Genomic DNA, 20,822 nt, shown 5'->3' on the forward strand with positions numbered 1-20,822 from the left:
CTGCACTGGTGTTTAAGCTTCCAACCCAAAGGTTAGGAAACTGCTTTTATCAGAAGCATTTTTGGTCTCATAAGTGCAACGTGGGCTTATTAGACTAACCGAACATGCTTCCTGTCTTTACTTATATCTTGAGTCAGTCCGATGCATGTCTCATATGCATGTGCCCAGTACCAGGGAGAGAGAATCACAAAATTTAATATGTATGAAAATGAACCATTGACACGCTGTCCACACTCAAGAGGCAAGTTTGGTGTTTGTATTAGAACCAGGTTTGGTGTTCGTGTTTGGTGGTGTTCCCATTAGAAACAGAAATAGCCTTTTGATGGTGATAAGAAGTACTGAAGGAGTACTCACTTGCTACCTTGGAATTTTAACAAGTTGCGACAAAACTCAATCCTTTTCCCTACAAGAATATATCTATAAAAAATTCTTTAAAATATATACTGTATATTAAAAACTAATCAGAATATTTGACCTATTCTCCAGATGTACAACCGGTTGAACTGATGAGACAGACCATGTTTAGTGCCTATGAACCTACTTCTCTATCTGACTGGAGGATGGGCTCCCCCTATTGGTTTCTTGCAGGATTTCTCCTCACATGTCATCCAGGTAGTCTGTTGAAAGAGCGAAAAAAGAAGAGTAAGATGCACAGTAATATTTAATTTATCATATATTACATCAACCGTTTTAGTTTTAATTTACGCAATTCCAAACTTTTTTTTTTTTTGAAAAAACGCATTTTTGTAACAAATTTCAATGTGTACATTTTCGTCCTAAAATTGTATTGGACAAAATTTATAGAGTGCTTTAATACTTAATACTCGCATTGCATGCAAATCAGAAAATATTGTGATCCCCAGTAATCCCTAGGTTTATAATTAAGACCAGTAATATTTATTATTAATGTTTATTTCAAGCTAAATTATCAAGAAACAAATCATTTTGTCCTTGTAATGTCCTCTGTAAAACCACCGGCAATAAATAAATAATAAAACCTACATTACACATTTGTGAATGTTATTATATTAAGTCCCTCCTACCTCAGACAACCTGAATTGAATTCCTCCCTGTAAACATCCAGGGAGGCGTGATCGCCTCACACCTCAGAAATGAACCCTGTGCCTGTGAGAAATCAGGAGAGGGTGCAAAAAAAACAAGGCCCGCAGAATTAAGACGTGATGGGATTAGCTTCAGAGCATCTGTCTCAGCCACCCCCGGGGGAGCGCGGACGTCTTCAGAAGGGCCCCTGTCTCCGAGTGTTCTCCACGCTCCTTCATGCAGCTCTCAGATCCATCACTCCTTTATGATGAAGAATGACAGAAAAGTGCATTTTTCATTCTTTCTGACTCTGGTGCGAGTGTGTTTTGGTAAGCTTCTCTCATTCTTTGTTTTTTACCTGCCTACCTGCTTCTTTAATAGCGTACAATTCAAACCCTGTGCAATGTTTCATCAGCTGTTCTTTTGTAAAGTACTTACAGTGTATGTGTGTTTATATATGCGTGTGCTTGTTCATGCTTGTGTGTGTGTGTGTGTGTGTAAACCCATCTACACTTCTCTGCTTTTAACAAGTGAGTGTGTTTCACCAATGCAGAGCTACTTGGTCTTTAATTATTTGTAATAAGAGCTGGTTGAATGCTAAACAGTAGATATATTATACTACAGAGTTTAATAGCAGTATTTATACTCTCAGGTGTTTTAGGAGTAATTACACAATATGTTATCCTAACATCTTAAGTTGGTGTTTATTTCTGTCAGTGTGGCTTAATTTTTATTATAATGGGAGCTGAAATTAGCCGTAAGTAGGAGTTGAAATTAAGGGTGATAATATTGTTTTTTCTTCTCTGATATTAGAGATTTATTGTGCTAAGACAAATTATCGGTTTTTAGATTCATGCCATTTTTGATTTTTCATACAGAAAAAAAATAACATTCCATCAATTCTAGATGACATATCTGCCTATCAATAAATAATTATGTGGAAATGGTGAATTGTTGTTCTCTTGTAGTGCAAGCTGACTACGCCCCATATTTCTTTGATTATGGCGTGAGCAGTGGCAATGGAAATATGGCTCTGTTCAGCCTCTCTGAGGACACTCCAGTGGGTAAGATCAGAACAACATAAAAAGCTCAAAGAGCTGCAAATATTTTCAGATCACTAAAAAGGTGTTGAAAATCTACAAAATAATACATCTATATATAGTTAGACAGAAAAGTAGGGATGAGTTTGAGGTCACAGTTCACATTAAGCTGGTGGTTCATTAGGGCCATTCCAGTGATGTCTCTTGACAGGGCTTAAGGTAAACAGTGTTTATAGAGCAAAGCACAAGCAATCAGGCCACACAGACTAACAGAATCATTACTAATCGTCTGGCAGCTCCATGCCTGCTTGATTTAAATGAGCAAACATTTCATTCAGTAAATCATATGTTTTTAAGAGTTTCCTGAGAAACTAGTCCAGATTGATCTGTGTGTTGATCTTTTCACCGTGACCAGTAGACATTTGACGTGAAGTCGATTAAAACACTTTAGCAGCAGATACAGGAGAACTGGCTAGCACATCATTTGCAGTACTTTTCCTCTACAGGAGTTTGCATGATTATCTATACTTATTTTTAGTATAAATTATATATAATTTATATAAATTATATATTGAGTATAAATTCCTGCATTGTCTGTCCTTCAGGAACTCAGATATATATTCTGAACGGAACAGATCCAGAAGGCCAGCCTGTGAGATACGGGCTGACTTTTGAACCCGGATCTAAGGAATATTTCAAAGTGGATCATACATCTGGGATTGTCAGTGTTATTGAAGAACTGGACAGAGAAGTATGTCTAACAGTAAACAAACATTCCAGTCAATAACAGTTCTACTCTGTTCTTTATTTTGATTTATTTATTTATTTTCTGAGTCCAGTTTTAGGGTAAATAATACCTAATTTAATTAATAATGTTTTCACAAAAAAATGTGAGCCCAGTGTTGCTTTGTGAAACTTGAGGTTAATGTTCAGATCTTTCCCCACAGCAAAAATCATAACCAATCATAAAATGATGTATTATTTTCCAATTGTCCTGTTTTTTTATGTAATGTCATTTTTATTTGATTATTTTTTCCTTGTGTTCTCTTTTTTGGTTAGTCTACACACTCATCTTTAAAAAGAAATACTAGGTTTCTATCACCACAAAAATGATGAATTAACTAAATTTAAGCTGACAAAACAGATCTGCTTTTAACTGAATGGATAAGAAATTACAAAGCTTAAAATGTTATGTTTTGCTGTTCCAGACACAAGATGAAATTGAAGTTCTCATCAGTATTTCAGATGGCCCTAATAAAGTAAGTGTATTTGATGAAAAGCATTTTTATACATGTCAAAGCGTGTCTGAAATGTGATAGATCTGGGTTTTTGTGGGATGGTGGTAATGTATGTGTCTGCTCTGGGAAAACTGGCATTTTAGGTGGTTGAAAAAGTGAGAGTGTTCGTGACAGATGCCAACGATGAACGGCCCACGTTTAGAAACCTGCCTTTCATTGTGGATGTCCCAGAGGTAGGTGTTATTTATATGTTTAAACATTATTTTCTAAATACTACATTACATTGACACAATAATTCTAAGAGATTCAGTAATAAGTTTCATTTTTATTTCAGCAGGATGTTGCAGTGCTTGTAGTGTTAGCATTAGCGGGAACTTGAATGGTTGTATTTCCCCATGATGTGCTCTTCACAGGACACTCCCCTTGGGAGCAGTGTTTATAAAGTGGAGGCAGTGGACAGAGACACTGGAGCCGGCGGAAGTGTCAACTACTTCCTCCAGGTAACATCTGGCAACCCCACAACCCCAGCTGACCCTGGGCCACCTCCATTATCCCAGAGCCGAGAGGCCATCTCCATTATACCAGCCAGCTTCTAGCATAAGTGGTCATATGCATGGCTCTAAAATGTTTTTAAAAGCCTTTAGCAAAAAAAAAAAGCATTTTTAAAAAGGGGGGACAGGGAGGTTAATCTGAACATAATGACAGTAACACAGCACAAACACATTCCATTGCAGATACGTTTGTGCGCTTCGGGATTAAATTACAATTACATTTGGGTAAGATGCTGATGGCTTAGCTCACAGCTTAGGTTTGTTGGGAGCGGGTGGCAAATGCCCGGTGGCACTTTGTGTGCGTTTGCATTACGCACACAGGAACCTCCCGGCATCCAACAGTGCACATCTGGCCCCTGGGATTCTAATACAGTGAACTGTGACAGTGCGGCGCATGGATGTTGAGGATTGACGCAAATGTGTGCAGTGTCGCTTATTTAAAATGACTCCCATAATGCTGTTTACTTCCTCTGTGTGCCCCGTGCCGCAGGATACGGGAACATGTTGAAATGTGTCTCAGCTGTGACTCAGAAAAACAGCACAATAAAATGCGGACTCATATTTACTCTGTTAGAATTAAATGAACACTGGACATTTTATTGTAAGTCTCTGTCAATATTTCTAGTGTTTAGTGTGTAGAGATGGTCCTGTGTTTTAGGTTGCTTCTACAGTGTTCTAAATTTGAAATGCATTTATTTCCCCCAGAATTCCCACCAGACCCAGTTTGCCATCGACCGGCACAGTGGGGTCCTCCGGATCGGACCACACGACACTCTCGATTACGAGAAGTCACGGACACACTTCATCACAGTGGTCGCAAAGGTAAGGTGAACTCCATAGGCCACTGTAGCTCCTTGTCCTGAGCAGAGAGTCAGAGCAATCATCTGTCTCCATAAAAAATACATCAGAACAGATTAAGGCCTTCCAGGGTTTTAAAGCACTGCACTGAGAAAGAATGGAGGAAGATATTCTCAATATCTTGAGACACAAACTGAAAGTTTGACCTGAAACAGAGTGACACAGCTATTTTTCACCAGCGGGGCTCAGACTGGAGTGGGGGGGGGCACATCCAGGACTCAAACAGCTGGAGTTGGTGGCGGCGTGTGTGTCCACACTTCTGCTGTCCTGAGCTGAACAAATAAAATGTATTGTTTCTAATGGCATACTAACGAGTGCTTTTCTGCCTCAGGATGGTGGTGGAACATACAAAGGGAAGGAACAGGTGATGACATCATCGGCCACTGTGACAATCAATGTGATTGACGCCCAGGACACACCTCCCATCTTTGTTGGCGCACCATATTTCGGATACGTTTATGAGGTTTCAGTGCCAGTAAGTAAATCTATATGTATAAAGCACTTATCCAAACAAAAGGAACGCAGGAACTTCAATTTTGAGAAATAATTCCACAAATATTAGTTCTGCAAATATCCCTGCTTTTATTCATCTAAACACAACTAAACACAGAGTAATTCAATTATGGTTAAAATAGAGTGTTACAGTATATTCTACTTAATCATGTATGACCAGACCATTACATGCATTGCAATACCATGCTCTGACAATGTTTGACTGCATTAGTATCTTTTGGCATCAGGATTATAAGTGTGAATAATGTCTGTGTTTCAGGGTTCTGAAATCTACACTGTTTTTGCAAAAGATGGAGACCAAGGCAACCCTAATCCAATCCGATATTCAATAGTGAACGGTGAGCTTTAAAATCCCCTCCTCATACGGCCCTCACTTGGACTGAATTTGGGGGAAAAAAATTTAAATTGCAGTTAAAGTTTGAAATATTATAAAGAGTCTAAATAAAATAAGATAAAAAGTCGTCAATAAAAAATAAAGTAATGGTTTGTTTTGTATTTGGCATTAATCTGGTCATTTTATTAGTGCTTGTTCTGCTGATTGAGAAAGGTGAGGTTGTAGTGTGTCATTCGACTTTGATGTTCTGATGGTGTGGGGCTTTTACAGGGGCTGATGGTGTTTTCTCCATCAATGAAACCAGTGGATGCATTAGGCTTCTTGCATATCCAGCTCATCTTAAAAAAGAAAGATATGAAGTTAAAGTCAAGGTGAGCGATTTCATTAAATTACTGATACTTCAAAACTATGGTTGACACAAGCTAATTTGTTTGTGCACGTTCATACATTCAATTTACATTTATTTTATTTTATTGAGATACTAATAGTAAATATGATTTACTATTAGTATCTCAATAAAATAACAATGTGTGGAAAACAATGTGCTTCTGCTGAAGCTGCTCCCACTGGCTGGGTAAAGAAATGAAATATTTTACAAGCTGAAGCACATAGTTACTAAGCGTACAGTTGTACTAGGAGTGTAGAGTTGATGATTTTTAGTTAATCACTGTGTTCTCTGAGCAGGCTACAGAGCTGGGTGCAGAAGGCCAGAAAAAGGATTTTTCCACCACAGTTGTGACGGTCCGTGTAGTGGACCTGAACAACCACCCACCTACCTTTTATGGGGAGAGCGGCCCACAGAGCAAGTTTGAGCTGACCATGTACGAGCACCCCCCTGAGGGGGAGATTCTACGTGGCCTAAAGATCACTGTCAATGACTCTGATCAGGTAGGTCTGCCAATGGTCACATGACCACCCTGCAGGGCCTGGTGAAGGTCATATGACCATAAAAAAGTATGATGCTGGACTGATAGTTCAGAAGTTTCTCTAAATTCTGATCCAGGATCAGATTTCCATATTCTGCCATATAAACCTATGAACATAATGGGTATTCTATTTGAAAGAACTTACAACAGACCTGAAAATGTCATTTCAGATATGCTATTTAAATAACTATGTCTGTGTCCTGGTATAACTCTTGATTATGACATATTAAACTGGATGTTTTGGTGGAACCATGAGCAAAGGGTGAGAAAACAACAGCAATCATTTATTTTTGGATAATCTTTTGGATAATGTTATAGGCATAGCTACATAAGATTATCGATGTAATCATAACCGTCTTTTGTTATAATATAAACTGTTGTTTGTTAATATTAGTATTACATATTACAGTAATAATAAATGGGCCTCTGTTCCTTTTTGGTGATACAGCTTTTGTGTGTTCCTGAGAGTAATCAATGTTGTTTTCCACTACTATACATCCATCTGGATAAAGCCAAATGACTGTATACAATATAGTCAAATATATATATATATAATATAGTCTTTATAATGTAGTCAAATTCATTACGTTACAGTTTCTGCTTCATATCTAAAATGTTTTGTGTAACATGGGGACACTGGTCAATGCTTGAACAAAAATACCCATTTCATTAACATTTTTCATTTGTTAGTCCATTATTCCCCTAATCTTCTGAGGAATATATTTAGAAACTAGATGGTCATCATTATCCGCGCGTTAGCTTACTGTGCTGTGACAAGTACTGTTATAATGAATATAACCCACTTTATGTTACATAAATGTCAGATAAAGGCGTTACCAGGGATTTTGGGCCCCATGAACAGATTTCACATTGGGCCCCACCATCCCAAGCCACCGAGGAGACTAAAATGAAATTGTGGAATTGAAAAATCAATTTCCAATACAAACCCTATAAACAGCATATTACATAATTAAGGTTTCTCTGGGTGTAAGCAACTAATAATGGGTATATCATAAAATAACAATGTAAATGGATTTTTAAAAAATAATCTAGAAGGGACATTGCTTATTTTAATGCCTATTGATGTCCAGCATTATGGAACATCACCCTGACAGGTTTTAATGCCCTCTTGCAAATCAAATCTGACTGTAATTCCTGTGTAATTCTGAAAATGTCCCTCAGACTTACATTTTAAGTCAATTACTTACAAAAATAATAAACAGTAATAAACTTAAATGCAATCAGTATTTGACACATTTTCTGAAGTTTGTATTCACCAAAATGACATTTCTTTCACAAATAATTAGTCCCAAATATGCAGAAATGTGTTTGTGTTCTGCAGGGTGTTAATGCTAAGTTTAACCTAAGGCTGGTGGGCCCAGGGACCGTGCTACGGGTGATCCCCCAGACTGTCCTCAATCAGGCCCAAGTCACCATCATAGTAGAAGATTCTGCAGCCATTGACTACGAGAAATTCCACTTCCTTACCTTCAAGGTAAGAGATTCACATGTACTTTTCTTCACTAATTGTAAATATATATTTAAAATTTTTAATGTATTACAAACAGTGGTGAAGTCACTTTTCTGATGGTGAAGGGTCGGGGGGGGGCTTCATAGGATATTAGAACATTTTTGCTAGCAGTAGTCATGGTAGTAAGTCTATGGCTTATTAAGATTATGAAGGTTATTAATGTTATAAACGTTATGAAGCATTTGGATGTTATAAAGTTTGCGTGTTTACATTTTATGAAGGCTATGAATTTATGAAGGTTATGAATGTGTTGTTTTGAAAAATGTGGTGGTGATGTTTGTTTCCATGTGTTAAAAATTAGCTGTGATTTATTGAGCTGAAAGTCAGGGCTGTGGTTACCAGGACTAAACATACCCAATTAAACTGATTCTTAGTAAAACTGCACGAAAAAAAAAATAATAATAAAAACACAAGGGTGTGAAACTCACTTTCAGAAACTTCCAGAAGCTTAAATTGTTCTTTGTGTCTCTTTTCCTCAGCTCCTTGCTGTGGAGATTGACACACCGGAAAGATTCAGTGCCACGGCTGACATCATCATCCACCTCCTGGATACCAATGACAACAGTCCCAAGTTCTCCTCTGACTATTACATCGCCAGGATCCCCGAGAACTCCCCTGGAGGGTCCAACGTCATCTCCGTCATGGTACAATTCCCCACTTCTCCACTGCCAACTGAAGAGAAAGGTTTCATAAAAAACAAGGATTTAAACGGGGTTTAACCTGTGGGCTAATGGTTCACATGATTTTAAAGAGGCTCCAGGACAGCATGGAGCAGCTGATACCATAAATGTGAATATTTTTTGGAGGAGATAAAAATATTTTGGTTTAAACTGTATTAAAACAAATTAATTTGGATGGCACTGAGAGTGCCATCAAAATTATCTTGAGGAATAAATTCATTTGTGTGTGTTTAAATTAAAAGGCAACTCCAACCAGCCAAAATGATTTTAAAAATGTTGTTCTGTCTTGGGAATCAATAACTACAGTGTACTTCATCTATCAGAGCTTTTGCTGTCCCTAGACTAGACTATTGCTGTTCTGCAGTTTTATTAATTGCATTGCTTTACACCAGACCATAACATGGCTACATTGTTGGGGTGTAATGGTCCAGTCACATGCCTGGTCGGGGGTGTAATAGTCCAGTCACATGACTGCACGGGAAGGTAATAGGCCAGTCACATGACTGTTTTGAGCATGTAATAGTCCAGTCAATGACTGTCTGGGGACGTAACAGTCCAGTCACATGACTGTTAAGGGAGTGTAGCAGTCCATTTATGTGACATCTCACAATCTCCTTTCCTTTTTTTATTACAGGCAACAGATCCTGATTCTGGCCGTTGGGGTGAAGTGAAGTACTCCATTTATGGCTCTGGTGCTGATCTGTGAGTAGAATTAGGGCCCCTCCCCTTACTGCCCACACCAGTCAGCTGATTACATCCCTCACAACAGCAGGCCAGAATAAATCCAGCTGAAATGCTGGCTTATGCAAGGCCATTAGTTCTCATGACAATTTGCTCAGAAAGCTGGGGGGGGGGGGGTCACAGCAACAATCAGTTCTTTATGTAACACTCTGAAGAACCACACCAAAGAACCTCATGCAAACAACCATGTTGACATCTGCAAGCTGTCTGGAGCCAAGCGGTGTGGAGAAAGATCTGATCAAACTCCTGCATAGTACATCTCACAATTATAGTTTCTCCAAATATGGAATGCTGTTGCTATTGTGAAAAGCTATTTGATAGTAATGGGGTGTGGCAGTGTTATTCAGTGCAGTGAGAAAGCCACAAATAGTTTTCTGTCAGTTAGTATCTCATCCTGAATGGAATCTTTCTGCCATTTAAGTCTGTTTTTTTTCCAGTTTGTACATGCCTACTGTAGCCTGTAATATAATAGCATGCTGTACATCAAATTTGTCACCACAAATACACATTTTTCATTGGCTGTAATATTTATAGAAGTTTAATTTAAGACGGCTGGTTAGAATCGGTTTAGTTTCCGTCCGTGGCTTGACTGTCAGTCTGGTCTTCATGGACAACCCTGCATGTGCGTTAGAGATAAACGAATCCCCTACAGAGGGTGACATCACCCTGTGGTTCTTGTATAGGACTGGCGTTAGTTTCTTTAGTGGAGGTCTTTGGTCTTTACCACTGCAGGCTAATGAGGAGGTAGAAACCCTGCAGGCTCCCATCACACACCACGCTTAGAATGATTGATTTGGAACTCTTGATTTTGATTAGTGCGATGACCTGGAAACTTACACCAGCAGCAGCAGCACCCCAGGGGCACCGAGTGAGCAAAGAGATCACAGGGAAATACTGAGTGCTCCTGAGCTGCTGTATCTGCTGTACCAGTACTGTTGCTCAGTCAATCTGTCTCTGCAACAGCCACTGTGGGCTTTAGGCATGGTACCCTTTGTAATGTGGGCTTCAAGCATGGTAATAATGCTACATGCACTCAATCTTGCCTGACAGATCAACCCTGTCTCACAAATACATGCACTCAGCTTCACAGATATGTATCTCAAGGCTGCCTCACCGATACATGTGCTCCTGAAATAAATGTGTTGTAAAATAAATTGTAAGTGATGGCTTTGTAAATTATTTGAAAGCAAGAGCATGTTCTCAAGCTCTTTGAAAATCTGTTTTTAAATGTTATTTTTTCTTAAATATTCTAAGTCAGTGTTCTTGAACTCCAGTGCTTTAAATTACCAGGAGTCACTGTTACATCAGCACTAGAATTTTCATTTCAGAAATATTTGTAATGTTACATGTTAAAGGGTTAAACCTGTAGGGTTGAAGGCTCAGTTGTGGTGTTGTTAGACTGCTGCTGTCCGCTCAGCCTACTTTGACTGAGGCTAATCTTGTAATGGGATTGGAGGAAAAAATAGAGCGTGTGTGGGTTGTCCAATGTACTAGGGACTATTCATGTACAATTTCAGAGCTGCATAAAAACACTTAGATGAAAGACATCATATTTCACCAAAAGGAAAGTGAAACACTCCATCATAAAATAATGCTAGATAACTCTCTTATTTCAGTGCTAACACAACCTCATGGGTAGCAAGACACATCCACACCCATACAAGCAACAAGTTTTATACTGACTCACAGATAAATCTCCCAGTGCTGGTTGATGCAAATGTATTTCTTATTGCATAAGCTAACAGAAGAGACCTGTACCACAGCTTGGGTAAACAGTTTCTTCAGCTGCACAGTCGGTCTTGGTTTATTTTCTCGCACACTCTCAGGAGAAAGGATTCCAAAAGGCTCCTCTGTGTCTCTACAGAGAGTAAAAACCATACTTCTGCATTCCTTAATGATATTTTTTTTGGGGGGGAGGGGGGGAGGTCAGATGTTGCATTTGGTTAAATCTCCAGTTATGTATGTTTCAGGGGAAAATGGTTCTGATATTTTGAGGTGACTAGTCATATCTTTGACCGTAATTTTCCATAACTGTTGAATGTAATTGCATTCCCATTGCACGTACAGTACTGAGCCTTTGTGAGTTTTGCATTTGGAACAGGTGCCATATATGCCTTTTTGTCAAAGGTTCAATGATTGTATCATAATAAAGTGGTGGTGGGCTAAAGAAAAAAAAAACATGCATGGGTGTGTTGCAGGTTCCTCATTCACTCCACATCGGGCATCATTTACACACAGCCGTGGGCCAGCCTGGATGCAGAGGCCAAGTCCAAGTACAGCTTCTATGTGAAGGCAGAGGACACGGAGGGGAAGTACAGCCTGGCCGAAGTGTTCGTCACCGTGCTGGACCTTAATGACCATCCACCCGAGTTCAACCAGGACTTCCTGGAGAAGACCATGGTGATCGGAGCCCCAGTCAAGATTGAGGTGAGCTCAAACTACAGCATGAGGCAGTGTGGCCAGCTTTATCTGCGTAATGTGGAGAATACATCCCTTTCATACAGCCTTTATTCTCATAGCCATCTAACTGAGAACGCCTGTAAAAACTGTTCGATACTGAGCTCTGGGACCTGTATAACTGCACATCCTCAATGTTACCCATGTACACAGATGCTTAACTGTTTCTGTGTCCATATTTATCACCTGTTATTGGGCTATGGGTCATATTTCCGTTTGGCAAGATAAGAAATGTAATTATGAAATCAAAATTTGAACATGCCTTATTTGTGTGTGTGTGTGTGTGTGTGTGCGTGTGCCTTCAGGCAGTGGATGATGATGCGGAGGAGCCCAATAATGTCATTGAGTACTCGATCATGAAAGCAGACCCGGATAACGTGTTCGACATCAACGCGGACACCGGCGAGATCAAACTGAAGCCCTACATCAAGTCCCTGGAAATCGTGCAGAACATCACGAAGCAGAAGGACTGCACCTGGTCCCTGGTGGTGCAGGCACGGGACAGAGGGTCCCCCTCCTTCAGCACCACAACCGTGGTGAAGATCGACATCACAGAGGCTGTAAGCTTATCAATACTCTTATTATTATTATTATTATTATTATTTAACAGCAAATTAAAAAGACTTTCTGGCATGATGCAAAACTGCCAAATCATCAAGTGTAGAGACAAAAGGTCCTGCGGTGGTAATTGGCACACATACATGCATATCCTTATTAGTTATTACATTATTTATGCTTTTGCTTACCAACTTGCACAGTTGTGTCATGTTATACCATATAAGAAGTTATGGACTATATTCTAATTTTAAGAATTCATTATTACAAAAAAAATCAGTGACATTTATGAGTGCCCCAAGAATGCATCTCATTTGAGTAAATGTTAACATTTTATAAATGCCTAATTAATACGCCCAAACGAATTTGGTAATACTTAGGGAGAATGTATTGCACCCAAGCAACAGTTACACCAGCATGCTGACTCTAAACATTTTCAATTCAATTTTATTATTTAAGATGTGTCCAACTGCTGTAAATAATAACTGAGTCATAACTACATGATGTCCTACCCTCATACTGATTATAATAGTTCATTAATTTCAGCTGACATGTTTGGATTTATTATGACATTAATACCCCTTTCCTTCTTAATGAAGGGCTTCACTGGGCACGCTCAGTAAAGTGCACCGCTAGAATGTAATTGAAGTCGTCTTGTGTTGTGTTTGCAGATCAAATCCAGAATGGTTTCGTACTTCTTGGGGCTCAAAAAGCGTCCGGCAGCTGTTTTTTGGATTTGTTTGAGCTTTGTCCTCACAGCCATTTCAGTAGCGGTCCTTATATCCTCAGTAACGTACTGGACATCAGTGAAAAAGTCTCGGGTTCAGCATCAGGGCAAGATCAGAAAGATTATACGGAGGCCCTATCCCTAAAGCTGTCAGCTCACATGACACGTCAATATGACACACGGTGACTGTAAAAAGGAGGTGCATTCTCATGAACAGGGAGTGTATTCTTAGAGCACATTGTTGGTCTGTAAAAGAGTACAGGAGCACAGCAGCTGTAAAAATAACTGTCTCTCAGGACAGTCCCACCTGCTACATCCTTCAACACGTGTGCAACCGCACCACTACTGTGTTGATCAAAGCAAGTGGCTTAGCTCGGGGGTTATACAACAAACCCTCTAAAACCAATCAAGGATGCATGAGACCACATAGACCTGTATTCTGTCAACATTTGTCCATAGCTGTGTGCTAACTTTTGCATTTGGTTATGAGTAAAACTTAAGGACAGATGTTGACTGAATACAGGCCTCTGTCTCATAATATTCATAGGTGCCCCATTCAACCCTTCTGATCTTGTCTGTATGTGCAGTGCAAGCTCTGGGCCAATGTTAGCACAGCCAATGATTCACCCATTCTAATGCAACAGACCATGTGCGCAAGCACAAGGATTCACCCATTCTAGCACACCAATTCGTGTCACAGCCAGATGCAACCAGTTAACACGTGCTGTGAGCGATGAGAGCATATGCTCACAGTTCACCCAGAGGTCTGTAATCACTTTTAACATAATTTAACGTTTAACTCTGAATTCAGCGCTTAACCTTCATGCTCGCTTCAACACAAATTCATTCTTCACATTTAGGTGACTGTTCACCTCGCCAAACAGCAAGAAGAGTAAAAGTCTTGCTGCTTACCTCACTCTCTCATACTTACCTGCCCGGTCTCTCCTGGGGCCCGGAGCTGGCACTGCACATGTGGTTGGACTGATGAAGATGTAGCTCATATTCCAGACTAAAGGTCTTCTCTTTGTGCTCTTTTACAGACTCAGCTCAAGGAGCCGATGGCGGCCTTTTTAATGCAAAGTAGGGAAAATCCCATCAAAGTCCTAGGCATGATCGCTGGTGTCATTAGTGTCATAGTAGTCATGACGATCGTGATCTCTACGGTAATGTTCATGCGGAACAAAAAGTCCAACAGGATTCTTCCGGCTCGGCGAATCATCAGGAAGAGACAGAGGGACCGCAGGCCGCTGACTTTCAGACTGCCTTTCCGTCGCCCTGACAACTCCGCCGACAAGTTTGTAGTGGCGGACCCTGAAAAGGAGTTAGAGAACGTCAACCACAACAACAATATCAGCATCAACATTTGCCGGCCCCCACCACCACCGCCCCCCTGTGCGCCAGCTATGCCCCTCCCACCACAGTACCACCCCTGGCCCAGCCAGGGGCGCTGGCCAGGCCCCACCCACTCTGGAAGTGTGGCATCCAGAGCAACCAGGAAGCCCGTCAGGACCAGAGAGAGCAGCCTAAACTCTGCTCTTGTGTCAGAGCTTAAGATGAGACTGGAAAAGAAAATGATAGAGCGCAAAATGCAAATGGCAGTCGATGATAACTAGCCCTCCTGTATGTGCTGGTGCCAGAGCACCATGTGTGCTGGGGTCAGAACAGGCTTAATATCTGTGAGCTAAGAACAAGCCTATGTAATGCATACTTCAAGCACGCCACTGTCAATACTGTCAATACTACATCATTGTGCAGATGTACCTCTGTGAGTTAATGGGTGCACAGGATTTCTGAAAAATATCCCTAGTGATGACATCTCTGACAAGACTTCATACGGCAGTACTGCAACCCGGTATGACTCCTTTTTAAAGTGCTTTCTAGAGATTTAAGACAGCCAAAAGGTTGCCAAGTTCAGAGCCATGGCAAAGAAATATAGAGACGCATAAAGACTGTGTGGAAAATACTGTCTAGTTAGCCAGTCACAGCAAAGTGAGTTGGCATTAGATGAGTCAGATACCTTCTAAATTCAGATGTCAGTAAAGCAGGGATAGTGAAATCTGGCCCTTAAGGCCAGTAGTGCTGCTAGGTTTCATTCCTCACCTTATTTAAGCCTGGGACACCTGGTGAGTTAAATCTCTGGCCAATCAGGGGCATTAATCGATCAATGAAACTACTGGGTAGAAAAGACACCAGCAGTACTACTGGCCTCAAGGGCCAGATTTGAGAATCCCTGCAGCAGTATGGGATAAGGAGGCGATAACAGTGGTCACAATTAGGATTATTAATCCCCCCTGAGGGCATGACTTTCGTCATAGATAGTTTTCAGATTTTGAACGAGATTCAGATTTTCTCGTTGTTATGTTATCTCTGTATTTAGTGACTAATCTATTTTGTTTCAGTGAATGTGTGGTGATGAAATGTTGAAATCAGTAAACTCTTATGAAATGGGTTTACCACTGGACTCCTTAAAGGGCACCAGGAACTGTTATCAAATAATAATAATAATAATAATAATAATAATAATAATAATAATAATAATAATAAAGATTTATGGCAGAGGTTGTCAGACTCATTCCTGGGGGACCCATGTGTAAATTGGTTTTCATTCCAACCACAACTACAATCCCAGAATTTGACCAAAGCTGTTCACTTTTCTTAATTAGATAATTTGCCACAAATAATTAAGGTCCCATATTCACATAGTGCTTATTGTGCTATATCACAAAATGATTACTTAAAAAGGTTAAAAAATTGATCTGCTCAAATTAGAGAGGTGAATCAATAGTTTCCTAATTGGTGAAAGGGTGGACACCTGGACACTTAAACTAACCATTTGGTAGTTTATGAAGAATTCAAAGACAAAGCAATTGATAACAAGCCAAACCTGCATTGTGTAATAAGTTTAAAGAAAAAAATTTGAAAGAACTTAAAGACATGTTCAGCAAGCTTAATTTAGCAAGAGATGAAACAAAAACCAACATACTCAGGGGTCCCCAGAACTGAGTTTGAGAACCATTACTGTTCGAAGCCACTTGATAGAGTAACCAAGCAGAAAGTGCTGCATGTAGCAAGCAAGGCTAGTGTTAAATGCTTTTCATATCCAATCAAATGCTCTGGGTTTTTATTTTCAACTGGAACCACCTGGTGCCTATTAAGAGATTCCTTTAGATTCTGTTATAGTATTCTTGTTAGTAATTAAATTGTTTTTAATATGTCTTTTGTCATATTCCTAAAGTCTCACATTGCCTATAATAGGGAAATTCTATGAATTGAATACAAGCTTATTTTCAGGCTTCAATTCCATCAGATCATTAACAAAAAGAAATTTAGTTCTTGAACTAAGGTCAGGTCTCAAGTCAGGTAATCATGGATTCTTGTGTTCAAGTTTTCAAAATAAAAGATAAACGTGAAGACAAAAGTTGATTTATGGGTGGACACACAAGGGTACTCTGATCAGATGTGATAAATGTTCTTAATGTGTATATAAAAAGGAACTTTTTCATGAAGTGCATTGTGCTGTGGTCCGAAACTATTTTATCTTTCTGAATGCTGAAACATAATGATAGCTCCGAGGGGTTATGTCCTACCGATTATCTAAAGACCCAAATAACTGTCTGTGTGTAACTAATGCTCTCTGTGTTGACTGATTCAACACAGTGTTTCTATATTATTGTCTAATTTTTTTTTTTTTCATGTAAAACATATCCGTATCATTTTTCTTATCTTTAGGTGTTTAGAAAAGATGTTTCTGCCATCTTTCCAATGATTTGCGAGACAGAAGAGAAGGGTTTGGATGGTTACTGATGCAAGTATATCACTGATCCTGATTGTAGGCAAATGACACCTCTGAAATGAATCCAAACTGGATGCAAAGTCTCGTGTCTCAAAGTGGCCGTGGCAGACTTTTACGTCACACTGGATTGGAGTCAGCAGTGCAGGAATTCACCAAGAAAAGAAGAACTAACCGTTAGCAATAACGTCAAGTGGACTGTACTCCTGTGAACCATCTTGCATTGCATCTGCCAGTTCATTCACATTAAAGAAATCCTTAGCAGGAGCACATACTTAATGAGCAAAACTCATCAGCCCTCGGTTGGGGACCTGAGCATGTTAAGTATGAGTTCATTACAGTAATTGGTCGTCCCATCGATAATTACCTGGGTTTGCAGACGACAGTCACACAGCCACAGCCTGTCGTAAAGCCTAATATAAATTTGACATGCTCTGGTATCTATTTCCCCGCCTCTGTCCAAAGACATAGACGCCAGAGACCTCTCTAGATATGCCCGTAAAGAGGCTGAAGGATAACTCCAAGTAGGTCCAATAATTTAGAGAATTTGGGGAGAGCGTTTAGACGGTTATGGTTCGGATACAGCATTTGTAAAACGGTCTTGAAACGCTGTCCGTGGTACTGAATGCAACCAGTACTCCATCAAGCTATCCAATCCTTTTGTACATTAACTACAATTACTTCTTTCAGATTCAATCAAATGTACTCCAAAGCACGAATTTCAGAGAAAGGTCCATGGGGTAATTTGAGTTTAACTGAGTTTTGAGTTCTCAATGCGATTTTTTTTTTTTTTTAATCTAATCGTGGGGGATATTTTCTGGAATTTCTCTTACCGCGATTTCCATACAAAGTATTGTCGTGCAAAGAAAAGTAGCTTTAGTTGTATTTCGTCATCGTACAAACACCAGTCAGTAAACAAAATATGGTACATATTGAAACTTGCTAGATCGCATTTTTTTGTAAAACAAGCGCCCGTGCACGATAGCCTTATGTTGCGTTTCAACATTCTCCCCCATATTCTGCTTCACTGGCAGTTACAAAAAATAAACTCGGTAACGGAAGTAACTGGGTTTCTGATGCCACACAGCGGCGTAATGTTTCTGATACATAAATTCAAGATTTGAACGTTGTTTGTCTCTGTAATCGTACAGCAACAGGACCGGTGAAAAGGCATATCCCCATGACACAATAAAGTATTTGAATAGCTTCGTATTCACGCTCTTAAAATGTTTTTATTCACAAATAACTCCTATATCGGTCGTTTGCAGAGGTGTAACCGGGTGAGCAATGTGAAGTCATTGGATTAGAACTAAATAATAATTTTTTTTTAATTAAAAAAAAAAAGAAGCTATACTCCATTTGAGGGTTTTCGTGAACAGAATTTGTAGACAAACTCGCGGGATCACTCCAGTATCATAAATCAGTAAAAGCCTGATTTTTCCTGGCACAGTCCTCAAGACACTAATTTACATCGCATTTTAACAATGGGCACCAATTTTAAACTCCGTTTTTTGTTAAATACACACGTCAAAGGGGAATAATGTAAATAACAGTACCTCAACCTGTGTACTCAACAAATCAGGGAGCAATGCTGACAAGTCTAAGGAAATAAAAACGTTTGCAAAACAGCAAATACAGGTCGTTTCAATATTGCTTTACAATAAGGCCTATTTCTCAGTTAAATATATATATATATTTTGTTTTGCTTTAGTTCTACAGTAAAAACATTTGGGGAACCCAATGGATCAGTTACTCATGGCTGATGTCATTGGACATTTCACAATGTAAAGATGATTAAAAAACAATTTCTTGCTCTGAATAGGAATCATAAAACACATGACCACTACAAATATGACTATGTAAAAAGATTCATTTTTGTTCACACACATCTTGAGTGAATGTTATAAAATTTAATGAAGCCAATCACGTGCATACACAGTCATGGAAATTTACATTTATAATAATTACATTTCCCTTTTCCTCTCAGTCCATGTAATATGTTCCACTTAAAGCAAATTCTCTCAGTACTGGTTGGGTGCCACTTTTAATGGTTGTATGTACAAAATAACTGTGCCAGCATATTGCAGGACATATTTAAAATATTGTGTATCACAAATGGAAAATGGGATTCACATCCTGAACTGACATATGTGATCTGTACAATGTACTATCGCTCCACACGCCATCACCTCACACACTCGAGATGTCACTCCACCATGGTTCTGTGGTGAATCCTTACATTGTTCTGAACTCTGAGCTGCCCTGTGCAAAGTCAAACTGCCCTTTTTGGAATTCCAAAGGGAAGGGGGGGAGGGTCATCAGGGGGCAGGGGTGGGGTCAGCAGAAATACTCATTTTTCTGTCCTTCGATTTTAGCCGTGGCATCCGAGTCCAGGCTGGACCGGGCTGAGAGGAGCCGGTTGGACTCCTCCGGGTTGGGCCGGGTCAGATACTCCCCCTGCTGAACTTTGGCTCTGGTCCCGGGGGAGAGAGTCTCGAAGGTGACGTAGGAGTCCTGGATCTCCTTAGACTTACTCCCGAACAGCTTCTTCCAGCGCCTCTTCAGAGCTCCGCAGCACACGATCAAGGTCAGAGGGACCACTATCACACAGGCCACCGTAATCACAACCACGTTAATGAGCTTCTGGGTCCCGCTAGCGCTGGCCGCTACGTCCGTAGAGAAGATCACGCACTGCTCCTTCTTAGGGATCAGCCCTCTGACGCACACGCAGGCGATGTACTTCGTCTTTGGCACCAGACCCTGAATGGTGATCCTGTTCTTGCCCGGGCCGACGTTGATCTTCCGCATGTCCCTCTCCCCGAACACGGCGTACAGCACACTGAACACCGTGGTGTTCTTGGCCGTGGGGGCCCTCCAGTTCAGCAAGACCGTGTGGTCTGTGTCCCCGACCACTTTGACCGAGCGGACCACGCGGTCCCGGTCCTGCTGGAGGGACGAGGTATTGGCCATCAGATTGCTCAGGTTGGCTTTCTCCAGGCCCAGCAGCCCTTGCGCTAGGGCCAGACTGGGCGTGGGCACATCTGGCGCACGGCCGGAACTGCTGTAGCTCTCCGTGTCTGGGACCTGCCCAGTGAAGGCCGATGGAGGAATGAGGGGGGTGGGGGCTGCAGTCGTCAGGCCCATATACCTGGCCAGCAGCTTTTCCTGGTAGGCGGCGGCTTTTCCACTGGGTTTCTTCCCCCTGGATTTCTTGGTGCCGTCGGTTTGATTATCTGTTCTCGCCGAATCTGTTATTATCAGGGAAATGGTGGCCTCTGCGCTTCCTACAAAGTTCCTGGCCTTGCAGATGTACTTCCCTGAGTCCCCCTGGGACACAGCCGCAACGTTCAGGATGGACCACACCATCCCCTCCTTTGAAGTCTCTTGCTGGGCTGCAGAGAGAACGAAAACAGTCGCAATGAACCAGAAGCCCACAGTTTGCTGCACTGCCTGATCACACCCTCCACCCATCGTCACATCAGCCCATGATGCCACTGGCATTCAACCCTTATCAGTACACAGCTCATCAGCCCCACCCACAGTTCAATTATCCCACCCACAGCTCATCGGTCCCACCCACAGCAGAACAGTCCCATCCACAGCCCAACAGTCCCATCCACAGCCCAACAGTCCCACCCACAGTTCAACAATCCCACCCACAGTTCAACAGTCCCATCCACAGCCCAACAGTCCCACCCACAGCCCAACAGTCCCATCCACAGCCCAACAGTCCCACCCACAGCCCAACAGTCCCACCCATAGCCCAACAGTCCCATCCACAGCCCAACAGTCCCACCCACAGCCCAACAGTCGCACCCACAGCCCAACAGTCCCACCCAC

At 40.9% G+C, this 20,822-nt stretch overlaps 2 protein-coding genes across 3 annotated transcripts in view; one reads left to right on the plus strand and one right to left on the minus strand.

Moving 5' to 3' along the window:
• Positions 1 to 1,262: 1,262 nt before the first annotated feature.
• LOC118218347 (cadherin-related family member 1-like) lies at positions 1,263 to 14,805 on the plus strand. The gene is made up of 17 exons (XM_035400945.1): positions 1,263 to 1,370; positions 2,010 to 2,105; positions 2,687 to 2,832; positions 3,290 to 3,340; positions 3,463 to 3,552; positions 3,733 to 3,819; positions 4,576 to 4,692; positions 5,060 to 5,203; positions 5,501 to 5,579; positions 5,846 to 5,946; positions 6,260 to 6,463; positions 7,844 to 7,996; positions 8,512 to 8,676; positions 9,347 to 9,414; positions 11,652 to 11,880; positions 12,216 to 12,470; positions 14,233 to 14,805. Exons 1-17 carry the CDS (start codon positions 1,307 to 1,309, stop codon positions 14,803 to 14,805), a joined length of 2,622 nt encoding a protein of 873 aa, XP_035256836.1. The 5' UTR covers positions 1,263 to 1,306.
• Positions 14,806 to 18,912: 4,107 nt separating this feature from the next.
• The window catches only part of LOC118217565 (leucine-rich repeat, immunoglobulin-like domain and transmembrane domain-containing protein 1), a 32,069-nt gene continuing 30,159 nt past the window's right edge, over positions 18,913 to 20,822 (minus strand). For both annotated transcript variants that reach the window (XM_035399435.1, XM_035399436.1), the window contains exon 7: positions 18,913 to 20,374. In XM_035399435.1, the coding sequence (XP_035255326.1) occupies positions 19,320 to 20,374 (1,055 nt within the window). In that variant the 3' untranslated portion in view covers positions 18,913 to 19,319. The remainder of the gene's footprint in view (positions 20,375 to 20,822) is intronic.

This window comes from Anguilla anguilla, chromosome 18 (genome assembly GCF_013347855.1).
Source record: "Anguilla anguilla isolate fAngAng1 chromosome 18, fAngAng1.pri, whole genome shotgun sequence".
Classification (NCBI taxonomy): domain Eukaryota; kingdom Metazoa; phylum Chordata; class Actinopteri; order Anguilliformes; family Anguillidae; genus Anguilla; species Anguilla anguilla.